The sequence below is a fragment of the Spodoptera frugiperda genome, chromosome 29 (assembly GCF_023101765.2).
Source record: "Spodoptera frugiperda isolate SF20-4 chromosome 29, AGI-APGP_CSIRO_Sfru_2.0, whole genome shotgun sequence".
In the NCBI taxonomy this organism is placed as follows: domain Eukaryota; kingdom Metazoa; phylum Arthropoda; class Insecta; order Lepidoptera; family Noctuidae; genus Spodoptera; species Spodoptera frugiperda.
Genome location: NC_064240.1, coordinates 496,158 through 519,895, shown reverse-complemented (window position 1 = coordinate 519,895; position 23,738 = coordinate 496,158). Strand labels below are relative to the sequence as shown.

The window sequence follows — 23,738 nt, the reverse complement described above, 5'->3', positions numbered from 1 at the left end:
GCAGACAAATCGGTCTACCCGCTTTCTCGTTCGTTTCTTGCTGACGTCACTAACACCACTACCATTGTCACTTGTATCTCGGTTTAATTCTCATTCACTGTGTCCGCTCGCGAACTTTTTTCTTTCTTGGCACTTTTGCGGGTTTTACACAGTTGGACCACTGGATTCCAAGCCCTCGACAGTTGAAACCCATCCTCCCGGTTGAAGTTTTTGTACTTGGTTATCTCAATCGCTTCTCTTACCAGTCTAGGTATATAGTGGCGTTCTGTCGAGATAACTTGTGGGTTATGTAACTCAATCCAGTGGTTTGATCCAGCCTCCAGGATGTGTTGAGCTATAGCGGATTTTTGTGCGTCGTTGTTTTTCACCGCTCTGATATGCTCAGAAATTCTACAAGCCACAGTACGCTTAGTCTGACCGATATATGATTTGCCACAACTACAGTCCACTTTATAGACACCAGGTCTTTCTAGAGGGAAGCTATCCTTCGGCGAGCGCAGCATCTGGGAAACTTTCCGGAAAGGAGTGAAGACAGTCTTAATGGCGTATTTGTGGAGAATGTTTGCAACCTTATCTGTCACTCCCTTCACATATGGCATAAATGCTGGTTGCCTCTCAACCTCGCACCTCCGATGTCTATTAGTGGGTTTCTTCTTGTGCTTTGCAATCCTATATCCGTTACTCCGCAGCACCTTCATCACATGTGTCAGCTCCTCCTGTAGATGTTCCTCGTCGCATAAATCATATGCGCGGTTGGTGAGTGAGGTGACTACAGAGTTTAGTTGTCTGGGATGGTGGTGAGAATCAGCTTGTAAATATCGGTCAGTGTGAGTCGATTTCCTGTAAACCGAGTGTCCCAGAGAGCCGTCAGCACGAACCAAAATCTTCACGTCCAGAAATGGCAATGTCCTCTCATTTTCCAACTCGTAAGTGAAGTTAATCTTCGCGTGTATGTTGTTTAGATGTGCCAAGCATACTTTCACCTCTTGTTCGCTCCCCTCTATGATACAGAAAACGTCATCGACATACCTCTTCCACAGCTTTATAGATGTGGTGGCAGTGGAGATAGCCAACTGTTCAAAATGTTCCATCCAAATGTTGGCCACCACCGGAGCCACTGGACTGCCCATTGCCACACCATCAATCTGTAGGTAGTAGTGACCCTGGTATACAAAGTAACTGGTACACAAGCAATGATGAAGCAGCTTAACATACTCGAGAGGGATGTTGTTCTCTTGAAATATCGGAAACTCACCAAATTCAATAAACATGGTAAATATCCCGTCATAAGTTCTAATTATAACGTCAAAAGCTGCCTAAAATTCCCTCCACTATTGACATTTTCCACTTAAGAATGTAGTGTACCTGCTAATGTTAACATTTTCCCCCTTATTGTTGTTTCAAGGGTCGAACTTGGTATAAAAGGCACAGTAACCCCAATGAAGCGTCTCTTACGTGGCTCGGCCCATTATCGGCTTGTCCCACATTCGAGCCCCGCGCCACACTCAGCCAAGCACCTGTGATACTCAACCCGTTTGCAAACTGCTGACTGCCGCCCTCGCGCCCCTCTACCACTTAGACACTGATCGGTAGAGGTGTGCCGGTATATCGATACGTCACTATCGGTATTAAAAAAGATATAAATTATTGACTTTACTAACTTATTGTGGTTTAGTTAACTTAAACAGTTATGTATAGTATTAAAAATCTAGTGGCTACAGTTACAAATCACAAGTTCCCTTCTAATCTAACTTAACAGGTAATTACCGATCAAAATATCGATACAATCCCCTCCCTACGTTCCCCCAAGGCGCGCTCTCAGTGGTCGTTTGACCTGAAACGTCGATACATCGACTGTCGAGCACGCGCCGGCACTCCACACCTTTTAGCGTGCATCTAGTTCTAGTGCACATTACTAGGTCACTGGGCCAGGTCGTAGGACAAGCTGTAGATAGTTTTCTTTTAGAATTAATGTCTTGAAAACGAATCAATAAATTATACTAGTTGGGTAGCTACAACTACATGCGTGATTTTTCTGTCTGTTTTCCTCTTAATGGTATCAGCCCTCTACTTTGCTACTTATGGTAGACAGGTTTGAACTCATTGACTAACTATGAAGATGTTAATTGTAAAGGAATACTTAAATAACACAAATGGAGAAAAGTGGGTGTACATTTCATAGTGGCGGTACGTGCCGTATTGCGATGTACACCCTGTACAGTGCACTACCTACTTCTTCGGGGATAAAAGACGTGACGATACTTCAATATCTATCTACAAAAAGTGCAATGAGCCTATTTTTTGGCACGCTGTCCATTTGTATATCATAATACATCATTCTCCGACATCTTTAATTGATTTTGTCTGGACTTTAAAAGAGACTATGACCTCTGAGTTTGTTTCGGCATTTCTTCTCAGAGTAGTCGGATAGGAAATGCCGGCCTCATCTAGCTATTTGAAATATTGACGTGTAAAAGTGTTATTTTATAATCTATTTACATAAATAAATATCATTTATCATTATCATTTAATAATATGAATATTGACGGCATGATTGACGCAGTGCAGGTTCAAACAGTTACGGCTTAATGTGTCACGGGTTGGTATCCCGCGTGGTGCGACACCTTGTGTGATCTACAGATTGTGTTGTTTGGAAATGTACCTACAAAATTGAGCTACGGAAGAGTAGGATATTGGTAATGACTAGTGACTAGTCCAATGGAGCGGTCAACGTTTAATAAAATATAATGTCATTTGTTCATTACTAATAATCGGTAATTTTTATAATCAGTAACTTAGTAAATATTATCTGTTATACCTCTCTATGAGGTAATCCGCATAAGTTCCTAAGACGGCCAACCAACGGTTACAGCAAACCATTGCATACCAATCTTATTAAATCTGTTAATAACAACACATTATTCTATCATTACATCGATCACTCATCTAATCCCAAATTAAATAACAATTCAAACAATACGCAGGTATAATAAATCTTCACAATTGCCCCTGGATGTAACCCACTCAATATTTTAAACTACCAGTTTAACCTGAGCTGTGTGCATGCAAATATAGGCTGTATTTCGAAGGTGGTAGGGTTGTGTGATTAAAGGTGTTAAAGTAATGGGGCACACAATGGCCGGTGGGTTTAGCCGGCAGACGGGAACACGGTTTGATATTAATCCGTCAGATTGTGATTAGATTCAGTGGCACGGAGTAATATATTCGAAGGTGTCAGCTTTAGTGATGGGTCGTGTCGATGGTTGCGTCCATTTACGTTATAGTCATTACGATGGGAGTTCATTAAGTGAAAGTTAATTATGATTTTTATGAGAATGTAGAAATTGGTAGTAAACTGGTAACTGGTAAATTACATTTTTGAAAATAACGCAATCAGAAAGTATTGCATTTGCCTCAGAAAATATATTTTAAAATCGAGTAATCCCAAATCACTCTTCTCTTGTGAACTAACTGCAACTTTGGAAACTAAACAAAATTCCAAACAAAACAACTACAAAACTTATTTTACGGCCACTCAATATTCATCGTGGAACTATAACTGTAAAACAGAGATCAATAATTGTCGATATTTCACCTCCCTACACATTGGGCGGTGTCGATAAGCGCGCGTGCCGCGGCAAGCGCCCGTCGTCTTAACGTGGAGCACCTTCCCACGTCGATAACTTACACAACACTAAAGTAAACTGAGACGTTTTCTTCGCAGTTAGCCGAGCTTTGATTTCGTCGATTTCACTCAAACAGTTGGTAAATTTTTGATAGAGTAGACAATATGTAGCACTTCTACATAGTAGGTACTGTACTACAAAGTAATATAAGACAATGCATACAATCTAGAATATACTTAGAGTATTCTACGCGATACGAGTTAATTCATGTTCTTTAAACTGTATGCTATGAATGTATTGGATTAAAAAATCCTGCGGGGAGAAGTAGGCGTAGTATATTGCTACGCGTCGCATGTTGCTACGTACTACGTGGCTACGCCGTGCTACGAAAGTCGTAGTGAGAACTATTTATAAGCATTCCCATAATTACCTGACTTTCAGTCTCGGCTCTATTTGTAACCACTAAGCAATAACTAGTCTTAAGTGGAAACCTATTTCAAAAGCAAAACTAGCAAGTAGATACTGTAAACTACACAAACCACTTAATCTGAAGTGAATCAGTTCGTTAAACACCTTTCTATAAACTACGCTCCCTAAGTCCCGAATCCCAATCAGTGTATTGTAAAGTAACTCAATCATAGCCCATTAACCGTCGCTTCGACGTCGCAACGTAATTACCAATAGTCGGCAACTCCAAACAGATTTAGCAGTCGCCAGGCCGCGGCCCTAACTTCCCGCTGTCGCTTCATTTTAAACTTTGCAATCCGCTTTGCGACGAGCACCGAAATTAGTTGGAAATTAAAATAGCATCGACGTAGTACACCTGTCTGAGCCGATTATATGAATCGATCAGAGTTTCCGAGGCTTCGCAGTTTTTGGCGTAAATTAACGAAATTTTGTGTTACGTAAGCTTGTGAATTTTAATTGCGGTTTTGTCGAGGTAGGCTTTGTAATTACTGTAATAAACAGACAATAAGCGGAGATTTATGGTGCAAGAGAATATTACTGTTTTTGAAACCATGAACGAAGTAAAATAGGCTTTAATGTTATGTACAGAGAACCATATGTATGTATTGTGTTTATTCTCAGCTATTATAGATATTCAACCATTCATATCACCTCTATACCCAATCACAGTGTATCTAAATCAGCACTTAGATTCACATTCACCATAATTATGTATTATGCGGTATCTAATAATTAGACACGAGGGGCCTCCCACGTGGCAGCTTATAATCAGCTGAGATTACAGGGCGCCTGTGATTACAGGGGCCGCATTGATTCGCCATTGTATGCCACACACCTTGTCATTTGCTAGAGTGTTTGTGTAGAGGATTCATATCATTGCCCACTTATTGTAGGGGTTTCAACATCTATGTGACATTGAACGTACACCAACACTTGATAAATTAATTGTTGCTTATACATTTTACAAAATAATAGAATCATCATTACTATTGAGTTGATGAGACCGTTATTTATTATATCTAAGAATACTTTGCTTAATTTACTAAGACTTTTGATTGACTGAATAACTTTTGTATATTCTCAACATTTATGTTTATCAGATATTAAGAAATATTAGACACATAAAGTTCTTGAAAGTAAAAATGCACTAACACGATTACACGACTCTGTTAAACTATACCCCCACTTACAATTCTCGCATCTATAACTAAAACTATTACTCTAAACAGACGTAACAAGTCAACCCTAAATGGCACTCGTAACGGTTCAGTTTATTCTTCCTAACATGGAGTGCTCCCTAGCCTAAAATACCTGTCTTAAAAAGGGTTCGCTTCCCCTATAAATGTCCCGCAGAGACCTGTGTTCAGGTGTCACGGCCGTCACGTCAGGTGCCGTAAACACGCTGCAATCAGTTTTTATCGCCATCACGCCCCCGAGACTGGAAGGGTTACTTCTCAAGAGTTTTGGGAACATTCCAACAACGGAGGTAAATGTTTATGTTTGTGGATGAACCTTACAGAGATGTTTATACGAGTACTAGTGCATAGTGTGGGAGATTTTTCAGAATAGTAAAATATACTAGGAATAAAACTAGATTTTTTAAGTAATTCAACTGAACCTGCTTTCAGCTACAAGTATATTTACCAAAATAAGCATTTCAACTTCTCAATAACATAAAAATACTACCCTTTTTGTGATTCCTCTCCTAAACAATTCCAACAACCGATTCGAGCGCAATCAGTGCGTATCTCAGCTTAATCCGAAGTTACACAGTCGCCGAGCCCCTCAACATCTAATAAAGTTACTTAAAAAATCCTCCCTGTCACGCTATTATCTGCACAAACTCTTAAAAACAGATTAGCACACTAGAAGGGGCGCGATGATCTTGTCGTAAATTCCTATCTGTCTCAGTTCCATATAAAAAGATTCTCCCAACAAAAGGTGCCACTTTTTATCCGAAAAGAGCACCTGCTTCGCTCGGAACTTGCTGAAAGTTTTCCAAAAGTTCGGTGAAACTTCGCACCGGATGTTGTTATCGGCCGGAAGCGCTTTAGGCGACTTCCTGTTTTGACGGACGTAAAAACTGGAGATTTTCTTCCTAGTTTTATTTAAAAAAATGTTGTTAAGTGATTTTCTTATTAAAGGTGGGTATTTAATTTAAATAATTAGGCGAATGTACAGAGGTGCTAGTGCCTGTATTTTTCACTAGGTATTATTTTATTGTAATAGGGAGTAAACAATGGTCTTTTACCTACATATACCTTATTAAAATTTCGAAAGATTTAGACATCGTGAAACATTTGAAAGCAACTTAACTAATTGTAAAAGTACAAAAACAATAAATAACCCTGTTACGATTTTGATAGGATTCAGGTCTCTACTAACACTGATTAAAATTATTTACAAAAAATACAGTCAAAACAAAACCTTCGAAACAGCAAAAGATCTGTCACTTGACAATCCAAGAGGGAAAATATACTTATCCTTACTTTTAATACAGTGAGACATGGAAAAACTCGTAAAACACAAGTTTTTGCCGCTCGAGGCAAGCACACCTCAGTTGAGTGAGAGTTTTGAAAAATGGCTGCCACATCACCCGGACTGACGGCTCAGATAAAAGTTTCTTAAGCAATTTCCTATTCCCTTCCACTGAGATGAATAGGCGATGTAATTGCGTACGAAAACTTAGTGGAAAAATTACGGCGGAATTTTTAGTGGAGTTTACGTTTTTTGCATCGCGAGCAGTGGTTTAGTGTTGTGGAAACTTGCAAAGGGTGAATTGGTTACTTTAATTAGTTCAGTAAACACAGAAAAGAAAATAATTTATTATATTACATACTTATACCATTGAAGACTGTCACGATCTTTAGAAAATAATTTTGTAAGGTTTTAAACATAAAATGAAAACCATTAAAAAATTGGTTTGTTACCACTACAAAACATAAGTGAATAGTGAATAAGAATAATTACCTTCCCCTAAGACACGTTACCTTACATTATCTCCATTTTCCCTGGAAATACCCGCCAACTTAACTTGACCTAAAAATCTAAACAAGGGGAGTAAACGCGTATTCAGCGCGAACATAACAATTTTCATGAACAGGCCGCGGCCTGCGCGTGCTTGTAAAAAGTCGACAATATCATGAGGTGGTGTAATTAATGGGCCCTCTGTCTGCCCTCCCTGGGCCGACAAGGTGCCGACCGGGGAAAACACTTTTAAAACTTTTCCACCCACAAATTATTAATAGGTTTTTACGAAGACATGGGTAGGGAGAGGTAGATGAATTCTTTTATCGATGTTTTGGTAATAGTATTTAATTTTTAACTGTAAATATATTAATTACCTATAAAATTAAAAATAACGAAGGCACAAGTAATTATTACAGTAGCGAAGTAGTATAATATAAAATTACTGTTTGCTAATTATTTGCTGTCTGTTTACTCATATAATTCGTGGGTTAAGAACTAGAGTAGCGTAAGGGCAAAATGACAACTTCTCAGGAGAGCCGAAAAACAATTACCTACCGTCAACTTGTAGGTCTTTTATGGCAAAATCTATAGTATCTGTATATCTGGTTTTTACTTAAAATAAAGCTTTATTTATTGGCTGCAGAATACTGTAAATTCATGGTCAATAAAAAAAACGGTTTCATTTAAAAATATATATTTTTCTAAAACTGGTTGACATACGTCATAATAACGGACTGCATTACTTTAATTATTTAGTGCAATAGTAGCGTAACCCACCCTTACGTTTTTTTGGCACGGAGAAAAATTACAAGGTTACAAAATCAAACTTTCTGCGTTAATAACGTATGACAAGATACGCCATTTGAGCGATTACATTGAGGGCATAATTCGGTGTCCTATACGCTCGTAAGCGCTCGTAAGTCGAGTTACAATCGTTGTGCTCATAACTTTATTGACAAAATAATGTCAAAATTATTGTAAGTAGAAATACTTCCTTTTAGCAATAAACAAACTTCTTTAATTTTTATGCGTTATTATTGTACTAAGCAATCTACACACTACATCGTTCTAGTTTTTCGGCACATACAAATACGAGGATTGAAAAAGCGAATAGCAAAAAAAAATTTTTTTGAGTTTTTGCCCTTACGCTACTCTAGTTCTTAACCCACGAATTGTAACACAAAGTTTATACTTTGTTTATGTATGTACATTGTACATTTTACAATCATTTTGTCCAAGTATTATAATACTATTTAATTCTAAAATAATGTTGTTCGACATATCGACATTTAGTACTCTGACTTCCCCATCCCTACAAAAGTAACACCTTGCAACGATGTAAAAATTAAGAAAGAGAGATTTTTAAAAAGTGCGCTGGCGTCGGCCGAGTTAGTGACGCCACATTAATTCGGGTGTCGATTACTTGCGACTCGAGTCGACTCGACTCGATAAAAAATTGTACTTACCTGAAACTTAGGACGGTGACTGACGGGACTTTGGTATTACTTTGATGGTTTAGGCGAGAGGGTTAGCTGCCCTCAGTACATCAGAATATAGTATATCAGGGTAACAAACGAAAATCGCTGATATTAAGATTGCCTAGGAGCTTTGCTTTCTTAGATTTCCGACCAGATTTAAATAATCGAGACTTTAATTAGCACTTTCTGATAAACATGAACTTTATAATACTAAAACCACGAGCAGACGGTATATCGACTATACCTATATATCGGCGGTATATCGACGGTACCTATCTAATATTATCGTTGTTGTGGCTGTTATGTCCTGTAGACGTCGAAATTAATGAAAAATATATGAAAACATTGTAATTTCTTGCACAAATTCATCTTGATAGATTTCTTGTACAAATTCTATAATCCTGATGGTACAATAGCAACAAATACTAGTAATTCATAGAAGCTATACGAAGTCTTAGCTAAAATGTGAGTGGAAGAGAACGGTCGACAAATCACTGTCGTTTACCGTTGAGCGCGTTTTCAATTTGTACCGTCTCACCGTAAGTGCTGGCTGAATGTGTGCACACTGTGTCACACCACGCAGATGTGAGAAACATAAATATAGCCTAGTTTTATGGAGGTGGAGAGACCAGATGAGACTTGAGAAGTTACACGTTGGCTAAGTTAAGTGACTTGGCTGTGCAAGACATTGGTAGTCGTGCATGCCGCTCAAGGTCCTGTCGGACTATTAGTTACCTATTTAATGAAAATAATTAGCTGAACTTTTCAATTAAAATTTTATATTAAATTCATTCAGATCATTATAAATTAATTGGAAAATACAACTCTACAACATATTTAGACTTACGAGAGCTATTACGCAAAAACTGTATTAATACAGTATCAATAAACATTATCATTCACCAATTCCCAAAGATACCGCATCCAAAGTTGCATACCACGTGGCGAGTGCATCTGCCGTGAGCTACATACACTAATGATAATTTATTTGTTCGCGTTGTCTACTGCGCTCAGCTCAGGAATCCGCTGCACATTGGATACGAAAACTTTCAACTACATACATGTACCTCTGTCACTATTTATTTGGAACAATGTACGCCGGAATGTTGATTGGGAACGAAGGAAAAATGTAGCGTACGAGTGCATTCTACATTTCTATCGTCGCCTCGCGTGGAGCTAGAACTTTATAAATAATTCGGTTACACTTCAAATGGGAAACTAAGTAGTTGATTCAAGTATATACATAATGCAGTGCAACCTTTTTATATCTATGTACTAAAATGCAGTGCAGTTGAATCTATGCAGAATCGATGCACCATAGGGACGCACTGCTGGGAATTACCAAAGCCTGCGAGACCAGGCAGATTGTGTAGTCATTTTGAGAAAACAAATCACGAAATGAAAAATTTGTCGTATTGTATCCGACTGTAGGAAAGTCAAACTGCTTAATTTGTGTTTAAAATGCACTCGAGATTATCCCCAAATAAGTTCCAGTTTAATATCGATATAATTTCTTATCGGCGCGGCAATAAAGTGCGAGTAAAAAAGCGCACGCGCTCGGAATCTGTGATCGTTGCCAATAACTTAATATAAAAGTATAAAGGTGAATAGCAGTTTGATAACGTCGTAAAAGGTCCGCAGTCATCTTGAGATCGCGTAAACCTCTCACGAGAGGGCGCTCAAATAATCCCGACAATAAAGAAAAATTCCAGCCCTCTTTATGAAGAGGTAAGTCCTTGGCAAATTGTGCATTGTGAGAGCCGTGGAGTTGATATAATACTAGAGGTTTTTGAACAACGCATGTAGGTTAATTAATTCAGAACGCTGAAAAGAAAATACACAGCCAATAATAATGTAACTTTATTTGAAACTGTAGTTTTCTTTCAGGTTTATCAATATCAATCGGCATGTTAGAACTTTAAATATTCTTATTGATAAACGTTTACAATTAAAACACATCTGTAGCAATAACAGCTTACTGCCTACCCGGAGAAAATTACCAAACCGAGCATGTAGAAAACTATTTAATTTCCCTTCTTACAAAAAGTAACACAAGTCTACTCCATGGTAAGTCCTGTTCATCAGTAAGTAGCAGAATATAAGAGACGAGCGTCGTGCAGGTAAGAGACGGTATAAGTGGATTGCTCTTCTGCTTTACATACAGATATTTTCTGCAAACGTCCGACCGACGGTGACGTCACTGTGCTATGTTATGTCTGGTACAAGCAAGCTTTGGACTTATTTGTATTTTATGCCTTGAGAACTAATGGGGTCCGGTTAATGTGAACAATTATTGAAATGTTGTGTATCTAATGTACCTTTTGAAGATTCGTTGTCTATACTGTTTTATGGAGGTAATTAGAGAGAATGAGAAAATTAAATGCTAAATAATGTACTTTCAGCATTCTTGTAGGTATTTGAGTTTTGATTGAATCTGTTAATGAATTATGATAACGACAAAATTGATAATCTCTTACAACTAACATTACAGGTAAATTATGTAACCTAATGCGTTAGTGAGGCACTTTATAAAATATTTACACTTACACAAGAACTAACTTAAGGACAAAGTATTAAAAAAAACATATTTAAAAATATACACCTTAATTGCTTTTACGTTTCATGTACAACAAATACTTATATCTCTTGCAATTATAAAGGCATCTAAAAGTACATAGTAGATTTTTTGTCTCAATTCTAAAACTCCTCAGTGGCTGATGTGAAGGTGTACAATAGGTGAGTGGCACATAATCCTGACAGATGACGTGTCTACTCGAGGAGTTACCAGGAACCACCTCGGAAGATACATCGCTGCTTTATTACCCTCCACTTGATTGATTGTTGGATTTCAATATCAAAAAAAGTATGGCGGTTCTCTAATCTTGAGGTGTCCGGAAGATTGCTTCAGAATTTCTATTTTATTTAAGTCAATGGTTGCAATTAGCAATAATATGTAAATGTTGAGTTACGATAAAAATAACATATTTTTTTTATAACTTGAAGCTTTTTGCCCTATATTAGTACATAATTTGATGTGTCTTTTTATTAAAATAGAATATCAATTGTGAACTTTAGTGTTAAGCTTTGTTGTAACCCGTAGTCGTATACAAATGAGCAAATATTATTTTACTCTGGTCTACAACAATACCAAGAATTAGAAGACGGCCTAATGACATCTAACAGTTACCTGGCATTACCCTCAGGTTTACCTACCCTACGTAACCCCCGCTTTACCCTGGCACTGCCACAATGATCCCATAAACGCTTTCAACTATAATAAGATTAGTTTAAACCTTTCGTCTGGCCGATCTTTGGACACGTCTTGGTACAAGGCAAAAGATTAAAGCGGAATTTTAAATAGCTTTTCACGAATTATAAATTGCTATATAACTTAATACACGTTACTCACGAGGAAGAGTCCCTCTGTGACTCGAAACTATGTAGTAGAGCTTTTCTCAGAATATTTAGGTGAGTAAACCGTTATTTTTAGTTAACTTCGTATGTCTCACGATAGTTATTGTAATTATACTGTTAGCATTTACTCACTAATCTTATCAAAGGTCACAGATAAACATTGTATCTTAATTTTCTTGAACCATCATAAAGCAATTATCTATTTTATTGCCAATTACTTTAACATGACCGGACAGTCTTCTACCTCCTGTGACTTGGATCCCGCTGTGAAGGTGCGCGCACACTTGCGGCGGTGAGATTAGCCGCAGTTACTATGAGACGACTTTATTAGCCCCGCCACTTACACCCGATCTGGGGTGGACGGGGCGCTTTACCATTCGCTCCGACTTTACGATTGTTTTCATTGAATCAACTTTTCTGGTTATACACCTAAATGTTTCAATTGGAAGTATTTGATTACTTAAAACTTTCGGCAACTCGAAATATTTGGCCACGCTTTTACACATTTTATTAAACTCATAGATGTACCATCTTGAGAGCACTGGTATGGTTGATGGATAAGTGCCTTTTTATCGCTCAAATTAAATGAAACAAGAAAATCTAAAACATACCTTTCTTGCTAAGAATAAACTAAGATACATAAAATACCAACACTTTGATAAAAACTCAGCAATATGTTTAAGAATCCCGTACCGTCCGTGTACAATGGAAAACGCGCGATCACGTGCACATTGGTAAGGTTAAGACGCCATTACGGACATAATAGACGTCGGACAATTAAATTCACCTCAGAGGTGACGGGACTTAGCCGCACTAAGCTGAAGATTGAGATAACTTAGAGGAACTTTATACCCTGCCAATTGAATGCTGGAGAGAGAGACTTTTCAATCTTATAGATCTGAATTGAAATTGGTATCTGATCAGCTGGTTCTGTTCGGTGTTTTATGATAGAAGTAGATACATGTAAATGCACAGTTGTAATAAAAGGGTAATGTTTTGCATACGACTCATTTTATAGTCCTTTACTTACTTAACAGGGCATCAATGTATGTATGTTACTATGTACTATGTTAAAAATACTACATAATATATTCATTAACACATTCACTGCCAACGCGGTCAATGTTGACTAGCGGAGGATTTGCTTTCAATAGTTAACAAAAGACTTAAAAATAGTAGCAAATAAGACACATTATTGTATTGGTACAGAATTGTGTACATTAAAACTTACTCAGGAAAATTAATAAATAAAGCAAAACATATTCAGAGAAATACCAAACATACAACAATTCTTCATAAAAGGTCGTCTTCTAATATTTATTAGAAAGTTCAACAACCCCCCTCGTACGGAACCCATTACCTAATATCTTGGGCGTCCACCTGCTCGCGTCCAATAACTTAAATGCCACGTAAGATCCCATAAAAGAGCCGTGCCATTGTTGTTGAAGAAAAATGCCGTGTTTTTTCCACGACGACGCCCGACCGAGCGCATTGTGCGCAGGTATTCAGAAAATTAACTTGGTCTAGACGATAGGACCACAGTCCGAATGTAAGGCAGAAAACCCATACGTGGAATTAAGGCAGTGAGTTAAACATAGCGTACAAAATAAAGCTATAAACCGAACAAAACCATTCATTCCATTGATTCACATTTTTGTTATTAAGTTAATTATGACTTTGTAACGTTGTAATTTTTCAGTCCCTCCTTTCTGTACTACCAGGTTCGTAGTCTGTGTATTGAATGACTTAGCTATATTTCCATTGACTCAATCTCACTATTATTTCATTTGATCCTTCTGAATATTACCTTTGTATTGACACTGTGGTATGGAAGATGGGTTTATGAGATCGGACCAGTTCACATGATTTGTTGGTTCGTGATCAGTTAATGTTTTTGTATCAATGGATGCGAGGTATTTTGGTAGAGAGGAAGTTTAATATGTTCTGCCCAATTAGGTGGTGGATGAGGTTAGTAGATAGTATAGCGCTATTACTAAACGTTTTTTTGAATCTTTTCTAGATTACTTTTAAAATAATAATTAATTGGAAGAAGAAAAGAGGATTCCAGGACTACTGTGAGCTACGGACTACCTAGCAGGTTTACCGGGGCTCCGGCTCGAAAAGAAGGAGTAAGAACGGGGTGGTTTTTAGTCAGTAAGAGTTTGACACTCCCTCTCGCCTCGCCCAAGGTGCGAGAAGTCATTGGATTATTTTACCCTCTCAAAAAAAGACTACTGTTTTACTTAATAATGCTACAGTTTTTTAACTGTTTTATTCGCTTTTGATACTAATACAAAAGTTTTCTATCAATATACAGACCTATCATGTACACTTTTACGCCAGTTTCACAGTCAATATTTAAATGAATCACATCATATTGTGAATAACGACAAATCTTCACTCTCATGGTCCAACAGTCAACACCAACAACGTACTCGTAAAATCTGCTGAATTTTCTATGATATTTCAATTATAAGCGAAAAAGGTATAAAAAAGGTGTTGATGTATGAAATTCAGCGACACCGGTGACCGCCGCAATATGCATAGCGTTGATTTGTTGGGCTCTGCGTCATAGACTATGTAAATACCATAGAGGGGACAACGAGACGTTTTTATATGGACAGGACATAATTAAAACGACTAGATTGGTGATATATTAAAGAAGGGCAAATTAAAAGTACCCTTAACCGACGAGCATTTTTTTAACAGAACTTTGCCTCTATCTAGGATTTTCTCTTATGTACTGAGTGCATTTATAAACACACAAGTTCACATACACATGACACCCAGACCCGATACAAAAACTTGTGGATCACACTTTAAAGCATACTTATTAGCATTTTACTCAATTTGGAGATCGAACATGCAACTTCGTGATCCACAGTCTTGTAAAAGAAGAAAAGAAACAAAAACTAAAACGTTAGTAAAGAACCTCGATGTTAAATTGAAAAGAACAAACGAAAGATTAATAATGTTCCTCCTAATTGCAACTATCATAACATGTTCACGATGATCCAATGCAAACAAATCTCCACATATGACTGCTAATGATCATTAAAAGACCAATCATTAATAACTTACAACTAAAGTCCTGTAATTCACATCGTGACCTAGCAAACATAATATCTATCATTATTGTGAGTGAGAAAGATAGCGCTATACATGTAGTATAACCCCATCTCTTTTCAACAGGTATTTTGAAGTTAAATTGATTTCTTGCACTTGACCCTGTCTTGTCTACCTGACTAACTGTTAGGTATAAAGTTCAGAATCTAGATAGGTCTAGGTCATTGGAAGTAATGACGTGTTCTATCTGGATTAATGTTAAAGTCGTGAACAAGGTATAGATGTACTATAGACAGTATCTATGTAATACAGTTATTATATGTCATGGTTGTTGTGATTGATTCTGACAAATTGGCTTTTAGATGATATTGTATTCAGATTGATTTAGATTATGCCAAGCTCATATAAGAGTACGATTAAGAATATTCTTGATTTTCAAATGTGCAAATAACTATGGCTTATTTATTAAGTTTTTTTTAAGAACTTAATCTAAAATTTAGTCGAAGGAAATTATTACGATTACATATTATTTACAACTTAAAAATACCTAAAAAAAGGAATAAAAATTAATTTCACACTGTATGAAGATTGGCTACAACCACCACGGTTGGTAGGTTTTAAGATCGCAATTTAAAAGGTTTAGGTTCATCACAGGATATGGACAGAAACCAGGGGCTTACTCAGATCACATGATCACAGATCTTTCCCCTGTTAGAATTGCTTGATTGTAGGTACCTTTGTTCATTATCCCATCTGCAGCATTAATCTATGGTGTTAAAGGACAGCGCTATAAATCAGAAGCGGCGCGTGTGTCGGCTGTCAGTCGCACCTACACTATGAGTTAGTGCCGATAGTGAGTGTGAGGTGTGCCACTCACTGCCCTCACTACCCTCACTCCCGGTAACTAACCAACTATTTTAAAAAATAATAATGATTATGAGGTTCTGAGTCCAATTCCTGAGTAAGGTATTGCTGAACAGATACGAGACTTTGATAGTCTTCTTTAGAAGAAACTAAGAAACGAAACTATGTGTGAGTTTAACTTTGTTTTCTTTTTTATATTTACATAGCAAGTACACAATGTTTAACCATGTGATCCCCATTAATAAATAATCAAGAAAATAGCTAAAATATAAATTCTCAAACGACTGAACTGATTCCTGATTGTATCTATTTGTCTTCCATCACATTATTGTTTCTTTCTTAAACTAAATATCTCCCAATAAACATAAGTACAAATAAAATCAATTACTAGAAGCGTTTCTTTATTAAATGTAGAAGAAGGTAGTGAAATTAAGAGTAGTAACAGGTAGGAGACAGCGCGCCGTCTGGCCGCCTTCCAAGTCGCTTGGCGTGAACATACTTGTTTATTTTCTGTACTCGTACTTACGTGGCCTGGGTTTTGTAGCACTACTGTTGAGTGAGGGGTTTGTCTGTCCAAACTAGAGTGTAAGTTAAAATATATCTAGATAATTGTATTAATTAAAACTATTTAGAAATATGTATGCGCTAACAAGCTTATCCAATGATGATGAGGTTTAGGTGGCTGAGTATCCGTTCTTACAGATAGTATAATCAATTTCTATACTATCTGTAAGAACTATTTTTATTTACAGTTTATTGGAATAGTATGATTGCATGTAGACATAAAAATGTGGGATCTAAAGTATCATGTAAAATTGTTACAAAATCCTTATTGAAATTTGAAAATAGGGCGTATTCTTGGTTTTTCCTATTTCGTGTTAAACAAAAAGACAGACAGCATATTTCCCTAACATGTATAGATTCGTATCTCATTTCTATTAGCGGCGCGAGTTTTGAGTTACTTTCCTTTGTCTACGCACAACTTTGTTTTTAATGTTTTAAATCGCTGCACTCTTGTGTTATACGTTTATTGTTTCATTTTACTACCTACTCCGTTGTGTTGTATCAGCATTTTATGAGTGTGGAATGTCTATATGATCTATTTAATTGAGAAAACAAAGTAAAGAAGCAAATTATATTTACAAGTTACCTACTAGTACACTTTAATAAGGATGACAAACAAACAATTCTAACACAAGACGTAGGCTATCTACTTAATAGATATCCTAAGTATCACAATAGGTATTACATGTAAGACTAGACTTCTAAAACTAACTCCTTAAATCACTGAAAGTGTCCCAAAACTCACCTCCCAGGAAATGAAAGCGCGAACTTATTTTGTTCTCAAACATAAATCCTTTCAGTTCCATTCTAGCGGTCAAGGATCTCACCGGAAGTCGGCGAGGCGACAGGTGGAGACCGGAAATGGCGCACGTTTCCGGTCCGAGCACCGTCCGCTGCGCACGAGTGGAGTGCTCGACGATTATATTGAGGTGTCGAAGTATTGACTGCCGACTGCTTCAAAGGGCGATTGGAGTTGCATTTTGTTCAAAGAGGTTTTATTATGGACGGTAACAATGCTTGAAACTTTACAGAGACATAAAGGAAAGGTATTGAAAACGTTTTCAGTAATAGGTCGACAAATTGTTTTTAAGAAGGTAGGTAATATTTATATTAGAAGATGTAAAAAGTTGAATCGATGGAAATTAGGCATATGTATGTAGTAATATACAAAGCTCATGTTTGAATTACATTTTTTTAAGAGAAACCAATTAAGTTAAGGTTTATAACTATCCAAATTATAGTCTAACGAAAACATTATCATACCCACAACAATACGTATACGGTATATCAATATATTAATGGTAATTAGATTAGATTTTACCAATTTAGACACGATGCCCACATTTACTTTGAACATTATCATTATCAAAACAAAACAATAGTAACATATTTAGCCTTTATTTCCCTACACACATACTGCTACTTGTTTTTAAAACATTGCCGGAATCGTGCAGTCATTTGGCATTCGCAAACGTTCTATTTGCTTCAGGGCATTGAATCGGTATCGCTTGATCAGGTGTGAAACTATTAGACAACGTGCGATTGTGAGGAAATGGTCGAGATTTTAAACGTTTTTTGATGGAGGCTGCACTGGTCTTTAAGGTGAAAAGGAAAATTGTTCGTAATAATTAAATCTAATTGGGGAAAGTAAAGACTCAATGAGTTGATTAAAAAATTGTAGGATATTAATTTGATTGTCGATGAGTTGTACACTAGAGAGGACTGGAAGTCAAATCAAATTTTGTTAGTGATAATCATAAACACACCGTTATTTTTGTCTTAATAATAAGTGTTATTAATTTGTCGTTATCATTTAATGCCTTAATGTGTAGGTGCACCTTTGCCTTTCCCTTCTGGGATAAAAGGCGTAACGTTGCAACAATTTGGTACTTACCAATACCAACCTGCAGTTCTGCACTACCAAGGGTAGATAAAGAAGGCCTTTAGTATTAACTACCTATAACTCATACAAAGCACTTTTTACAAACAAAATGAAATTACTTATCTTAAACTACGTGTCACGAAAATAACTTAACCAAGCTAGAACATTTCAGAGATGATTCAAAAAAGGTTGTATCTAAATTGAATACACGTGTGTTGGGGCCATAAATAAGGCGCAGGACACACGGGCGTCTAGACGCTTAATCTGAACTACCTGACTCATGCGCCGTCCAGTTTCACGACTGTGTGCCTTTTAAGATGATACTGGGATGTGGGAAGATAATGCATAGTTATTGTAGGTACCAAAAGAAAGTTCTAAGAATAGCAGTATTTGCATAAACCGTACAGATACTAATATCATATAATTTCTTTATTAGGTAAACTTTATTACACCTAATGAGCTAAACGGATGACGGGATCGAGATGGAATTTGGAACTGAGGTAGATTATAGTCTGAAATATCACATAGGCCTATACAACAGGAACCCGAAGCAGCTGGCAGAAGCTAGAATTAAATAAAAGGAAACATTAAAAAGAATGCCATCTCCACTATAACATACCTCATACCGCTTAGACAATGCGTAATGTAGGGGCGGTTGGTATCGGCTCGCCGACTCACCTCGCTCACCTTAGACTCACCCGAGTCACCTCAGACTCACCCGAGTCACCTCCGACTCGCCCGCGCCCGGGTGAATCAATGTGTTGCTCACTTGCACCCGTATGCTTACTGCTTCCGATACTCCTTTGTTTTATTTCACATTATACGATATACGACTTTATTGCTACATTTTATTTAGTTGAAAATTGCTTGTTGTTTTATTGTAGTGTCTGTATTTCATGTTGAAACTGAGAGATCTTAGAAAGTTCTTCACAAATAAAGGCACTGGTTTTACCATGTTAAAGTAATCCAAATCTAATTACAAACATAATAATAACTATAATCGAGTAAAAGAAATCTTTAAGACCAAAGTCCTTAATCCCTGTCCAAACCAAGTTCACTTAAAAATTTTAAAGAAAAAAAAGTGCTCGAAAACTTTTTCAGTTAGAGATTTTTCCATGAGTTTGAAAGGCGTGCAATTAATTTTTAAATACTTCTAAAGAGGAGGTACTGTGGGGCACGTATTTTATGATTTTTTGAGGAATTCCAAACAGGTTGTCAGATTGAAAAGTTATATTTTGAAACTGGGGAACGAATTATGTTCGGTTTGCTTGATAGAAATTTAGTTTAAGTAATCTTTTGATAATAAGGAATATGACAATTTTAAAAGAAATACTAGTTAGTTGTGGTGCTAGTTTTCCTAATCATAACACACTTAACTTATATATTCATTACGTTATCACTACAACATACAACAACATTCAGTTTACCTTTCAAAACAGTTAACATTAAGTTCCCATGAAACCATTAGCAGCCGTTATAAGGGGAACATTAAAATAATCGCGGTCTACGAATCAGTGCACACTAACGTACGACGTCCAACATATTTCACGCACAGGGCACCGACTTGCGATCATTACTCCGTGTAATAAGTACGCCTAAAAATATGCGAACCTATTACAATGGCAGTTATCGTCGCGCGTTGCTCGCGGCAAAACGCGTGTTTGTTGTAGACGAGCGACAAATGCGATGCTAAATCTTTAATGTAACAGATGGACATATTCTTGGAATTATCTGTTTTAATATTTGGTATGGATATTTCGACACCAGCAATTTATACTACGCTAACTCGAAATTTGGAAAAAACTTTTTTATGCCAAGTTGCTTAAAATGTGTGTTTACATACGTCATAAAAAAATTGAGAAGAAATATGCAAAAATAAGAAAGTTACAAATCTTATAAAACGCTAAGTAAAGGTACTTTTTGAAATCACTCGATTTATATTACGCCAACTATTATTAGCGGAGTGTGCGCGGGGATCACTTTGGTCAAAGTTCGTGCAACACTGCACTAACTCATAGTTAGCGTAGTTTAGTGCGTTCGTGTGTATACTTGTTCGTCTGTAAAATGAACGACTTAGCGACTTTTACATAGTAAATACTTATGTGTTAACGTATTAATTAGTTTATTGATGGTACGTTGACTATTATTTTTGTGAGTAAGTACATGTTCTTTATAAAATATTGAAATATGCATCAGATGATTGATCATACACTACGACCTCCCGTACTACATTACGCTAACAGAAGTTAGACTTGTATAAGATGTAAATTTTTTTGATGAATTACGTTTATATACGGCTAACTTGCGCTAAATCAAAAAATATAAATAATTAAGAAAATATAAATATGAGATATTACAATGAATAAATTGAATATTAAGCATACCAAATTTCAAAAAAGTATCTTAATTAATGTAAAAGTTATCACGTTTTTCCCTTTAAACGCCTCTACTGTAAAGTACGCTTTTTGAGTTAGCGCAGTATAAATTGCTGGTGTCGATTTGTTCCAGGTAAGGGTGTGATACTTATAATGTGAACTCGTACGTTTATCAATTTACTCACGATTCTGTGAATAATTTCTGTACATGAGAAGAGGCTGTATGTAGTAATATAATAGAGTTTATTTTGCAAAAATAGTATGATTTATATCAGAATTATTAGTGTGTGCACGACAAATAGTCGCAGGTGTGTGTGCACACGCACGCGAGCTCAGATTGTATTATTTATTGTGCAGGTAGTTTGGCCGGCCGCCAGCAGATAGCGCGCGCAAGATTTTTAAACCACCCGCCATGTTGTATTTTAGGACGCTATAATTTTTAAAACATGAATCACAAAAAAGGTGGAAAATTTTCACGTACATTCCTGCGCTGCCACCGTGAAAGAAATAATGTTGCGCATTTTTGTTGTTATTGCGGAGATACAATAAAAAATGTGTTTTTTGTTGCCAATTTTATGGATTCATAAATTACAGTGCATTCGTGTAGTTTCGACTTTGCCAAATAAATAAACATGTTTTCAAAACAAACCTACAGGAGTTGTTTCATAATTACTCGATACTACTACTATTATAGGACACACACTGAGAAAATAATGCCATATCCTTTTACTAACTCAACACACAACTTATACTTCAAACTAAAATTCACTAACCCATGCAACTACAACACTTCAGTAATCCAGAAACTGGAACAAACCAAACTACAGACTAGCAAAGTGGAACGAAACTGTTATTGTTAGTATGCTAAGTGTACCTGTGAAGACCTGTTTACAACGTAAGCACCTGAACGTAAACGTTAAAGTTTAAGTTAACCGGCGCCGCGCCATTACCTCGCTCGTTTACCCGGCTATTGTTGCGTTAGGACCGCGTTATACACCCCCGCCGTACAATCGGTACAACTAGCTGGATTTAGAGACACTGTGCTAGAAAATGGCAAACTTTGTGAAAAGTTTTTGGATAGTATGTACAATTGTTGTTTTACAAAGAGACGAGTGAAAGGAGGGAGGCGTTTGTCCTGCAGTGGGACGACCATGGCTGAAAAAAAAAATATTAAGTACTTAAAAATGTTACTAGTATAATTAATATCGACCGTAATATGGTGAAATTATGAGACTGAACTTAAATAATTAATATTTTATTACAACATCGTTAAAATTGAAAATTCTTAAAAAACGTAAAAAAACGAGCATTTTTTTCTTCCACAATGAGGCATACAGTCATCCGCTGTCAAACAAGCCTACAAGGGCCAATAAAGACACGGGAGGGCGCGTTAAGCCAGTCATGTTGTTTTTGTAAACAACCCCGACCTGCTACGCCGTAGCCGGGGGTGCTACAATGCTACGCCGTAGCCATTCACGGGTGAGGTTGAAAAGTTCCTTGTAATAATTATAGTGTAGCCTCATTTCGTTATTTGAGATGTGTGCTCGACTGAATATGTGGGGAGATTAGCTATTGTACGAACGAGGAAAATGAACTGAATGTTGCGCGCGGAACATTTTACAAATTCATTTATTTTACGAAAGGAAAATGTTAGTCATGTTGAGTAAATGATGCATTTTCATGACGTACGATACAACAAAGTTTTAAGTTTATAGAAACTACAGCTTATTTGCTTAACGTTATTCAGGATGACTTATATTTAACATGGCTATCTTAAATGTATGCCCGATTTCGGACTAAGGTAACAAATATCTAGGTAAACCAAATTAGTAAAAAATTCTTATCCAACCAATTTATAAGAGGATTGTTCAAAATAAACACAGTGAAATAACATAAGTATCTGTCTGTATTCATACAGAGTAGTTAAGTGAAAAATAAATAAAGAGAAGTGCCATCGAAATAGTCTACAAAATAGAATTAATAGAAAAATATGTAAAGCTCATCGGAGCATAAGACAATAAAGCCGGCCGTCCAGTGGCAGCGTTATTTTTCCGTCGTTAATTATTTCCAGTTAACAAGGTGTTGTCTCTTCGCTTATTTATTGCTTTGTGAGCGGTGAGCGTGGACTTAGGACCGTATTACAACATGAGCGACAAATATACTAGGCTATACTAAATATGAACTACCATAAAACTAAAAAAGTGAAAGACGTTTCAGGAAGAAAAGATGAGATGCTTACTCTCATGAAATAACTGAGAGACTCATGACACATCACTCACTCACATCAATAAGATTCCCGTTGTAGCTTGAAACTAGTAGAGCTTTTACTTAGTTAATTCAATAATTTTATTACGTTTTGAGTTATAATGGAATGCGAATACTGCAATGCCACTCAGTTTGAAGTTGAAATTAACCATTGTGCTATCTCTATCATTTTACAAAGTATTTGTAGTGACAAAACTATTTTTGAGAGCATCGTAAAATTGAGCGGTGTTTGAGTATTTGAACATGAGTGTACTAGTTATAGCATAGCTTGAGTAGCAGTACGAGTGCGGCGCAATGTTTCAGCGAGGCTCGTTAGTCAGCCACCTCGCGAAGAATTAACTGCTGTATTTTGACACTTATTACTAACACTACACACGTTTGTTTTTATTTTCTTCTAGATTTATGCTAAGTGCTCTCGCCGCGGACTTCTTGCCTACTTTAGATTAATGTTCATTTTGCTTACAGTTTCTATGTATGTATGTATTTTTTTGTGTGTAAGACTGGTACATTGTGGATAAAAGTAGGATTTTTTAATGAAATAATCATGTCATCTTTCCATTGCTAGAGTAAATGGCTGAACGTCGTCAGTTCCCATCATTGGCCTCTTAATAGTATCTAAGTAAGCTAGAGTAGGATTTGTAATTACCACCTAAGATAGCTATATATATAATACCTGTCATAATACATATATTTCCAATAACTAATGACGTCATATATGTCACAAAATAATACCGAAATAGAATCGAAGTTAGTTTCGTAATGTCCT

The 23,738-nt window shown here is 36.6% G+C and overlaps 1 protein-coding gene across 1 annotated transcript; it reads right to left on the bottom strand.

Annotated features, from left to right (window-relative positions):
* Positions 1-83: 83 nt before the first annotated feature.
* On the bottom strand, positions 84-1,310 carry LOC126912758 (uncharacterized). The gene is made up of 2 exons (XM_050706657.1): positions 1,256-1,310; positions 84-983 (listed from the first exon to the last, which is right to left on the bottom strand). Exons 1-2 carry the CDS (start codon positions 1,286-1,288, stop codon positions 84-86), a joined length of 933 nt encoding a protein of 310 aa, XP_050562614.1. The 5' UTR covers positions 1,289-1,310.
* Positions 1,311-23,738: the final 22,428 nt, after the last annotated feature.

Bases quoted from the DNA above. Each gene is read 5' to 3' on its own strand.
- LOC126912758 (XM_050706657.1), bottom strand. From the start codon at position 1,288: ATGACGGGATATTTACCATGTTTATTGAATTTG. The intron at 984-1,255 runs GTGAGTTTCCGA...AGCGAACAAGAG, and splicing joins TACCATGTTTATTGAATTTG to GTGAAAGTATGCTTGGCACA.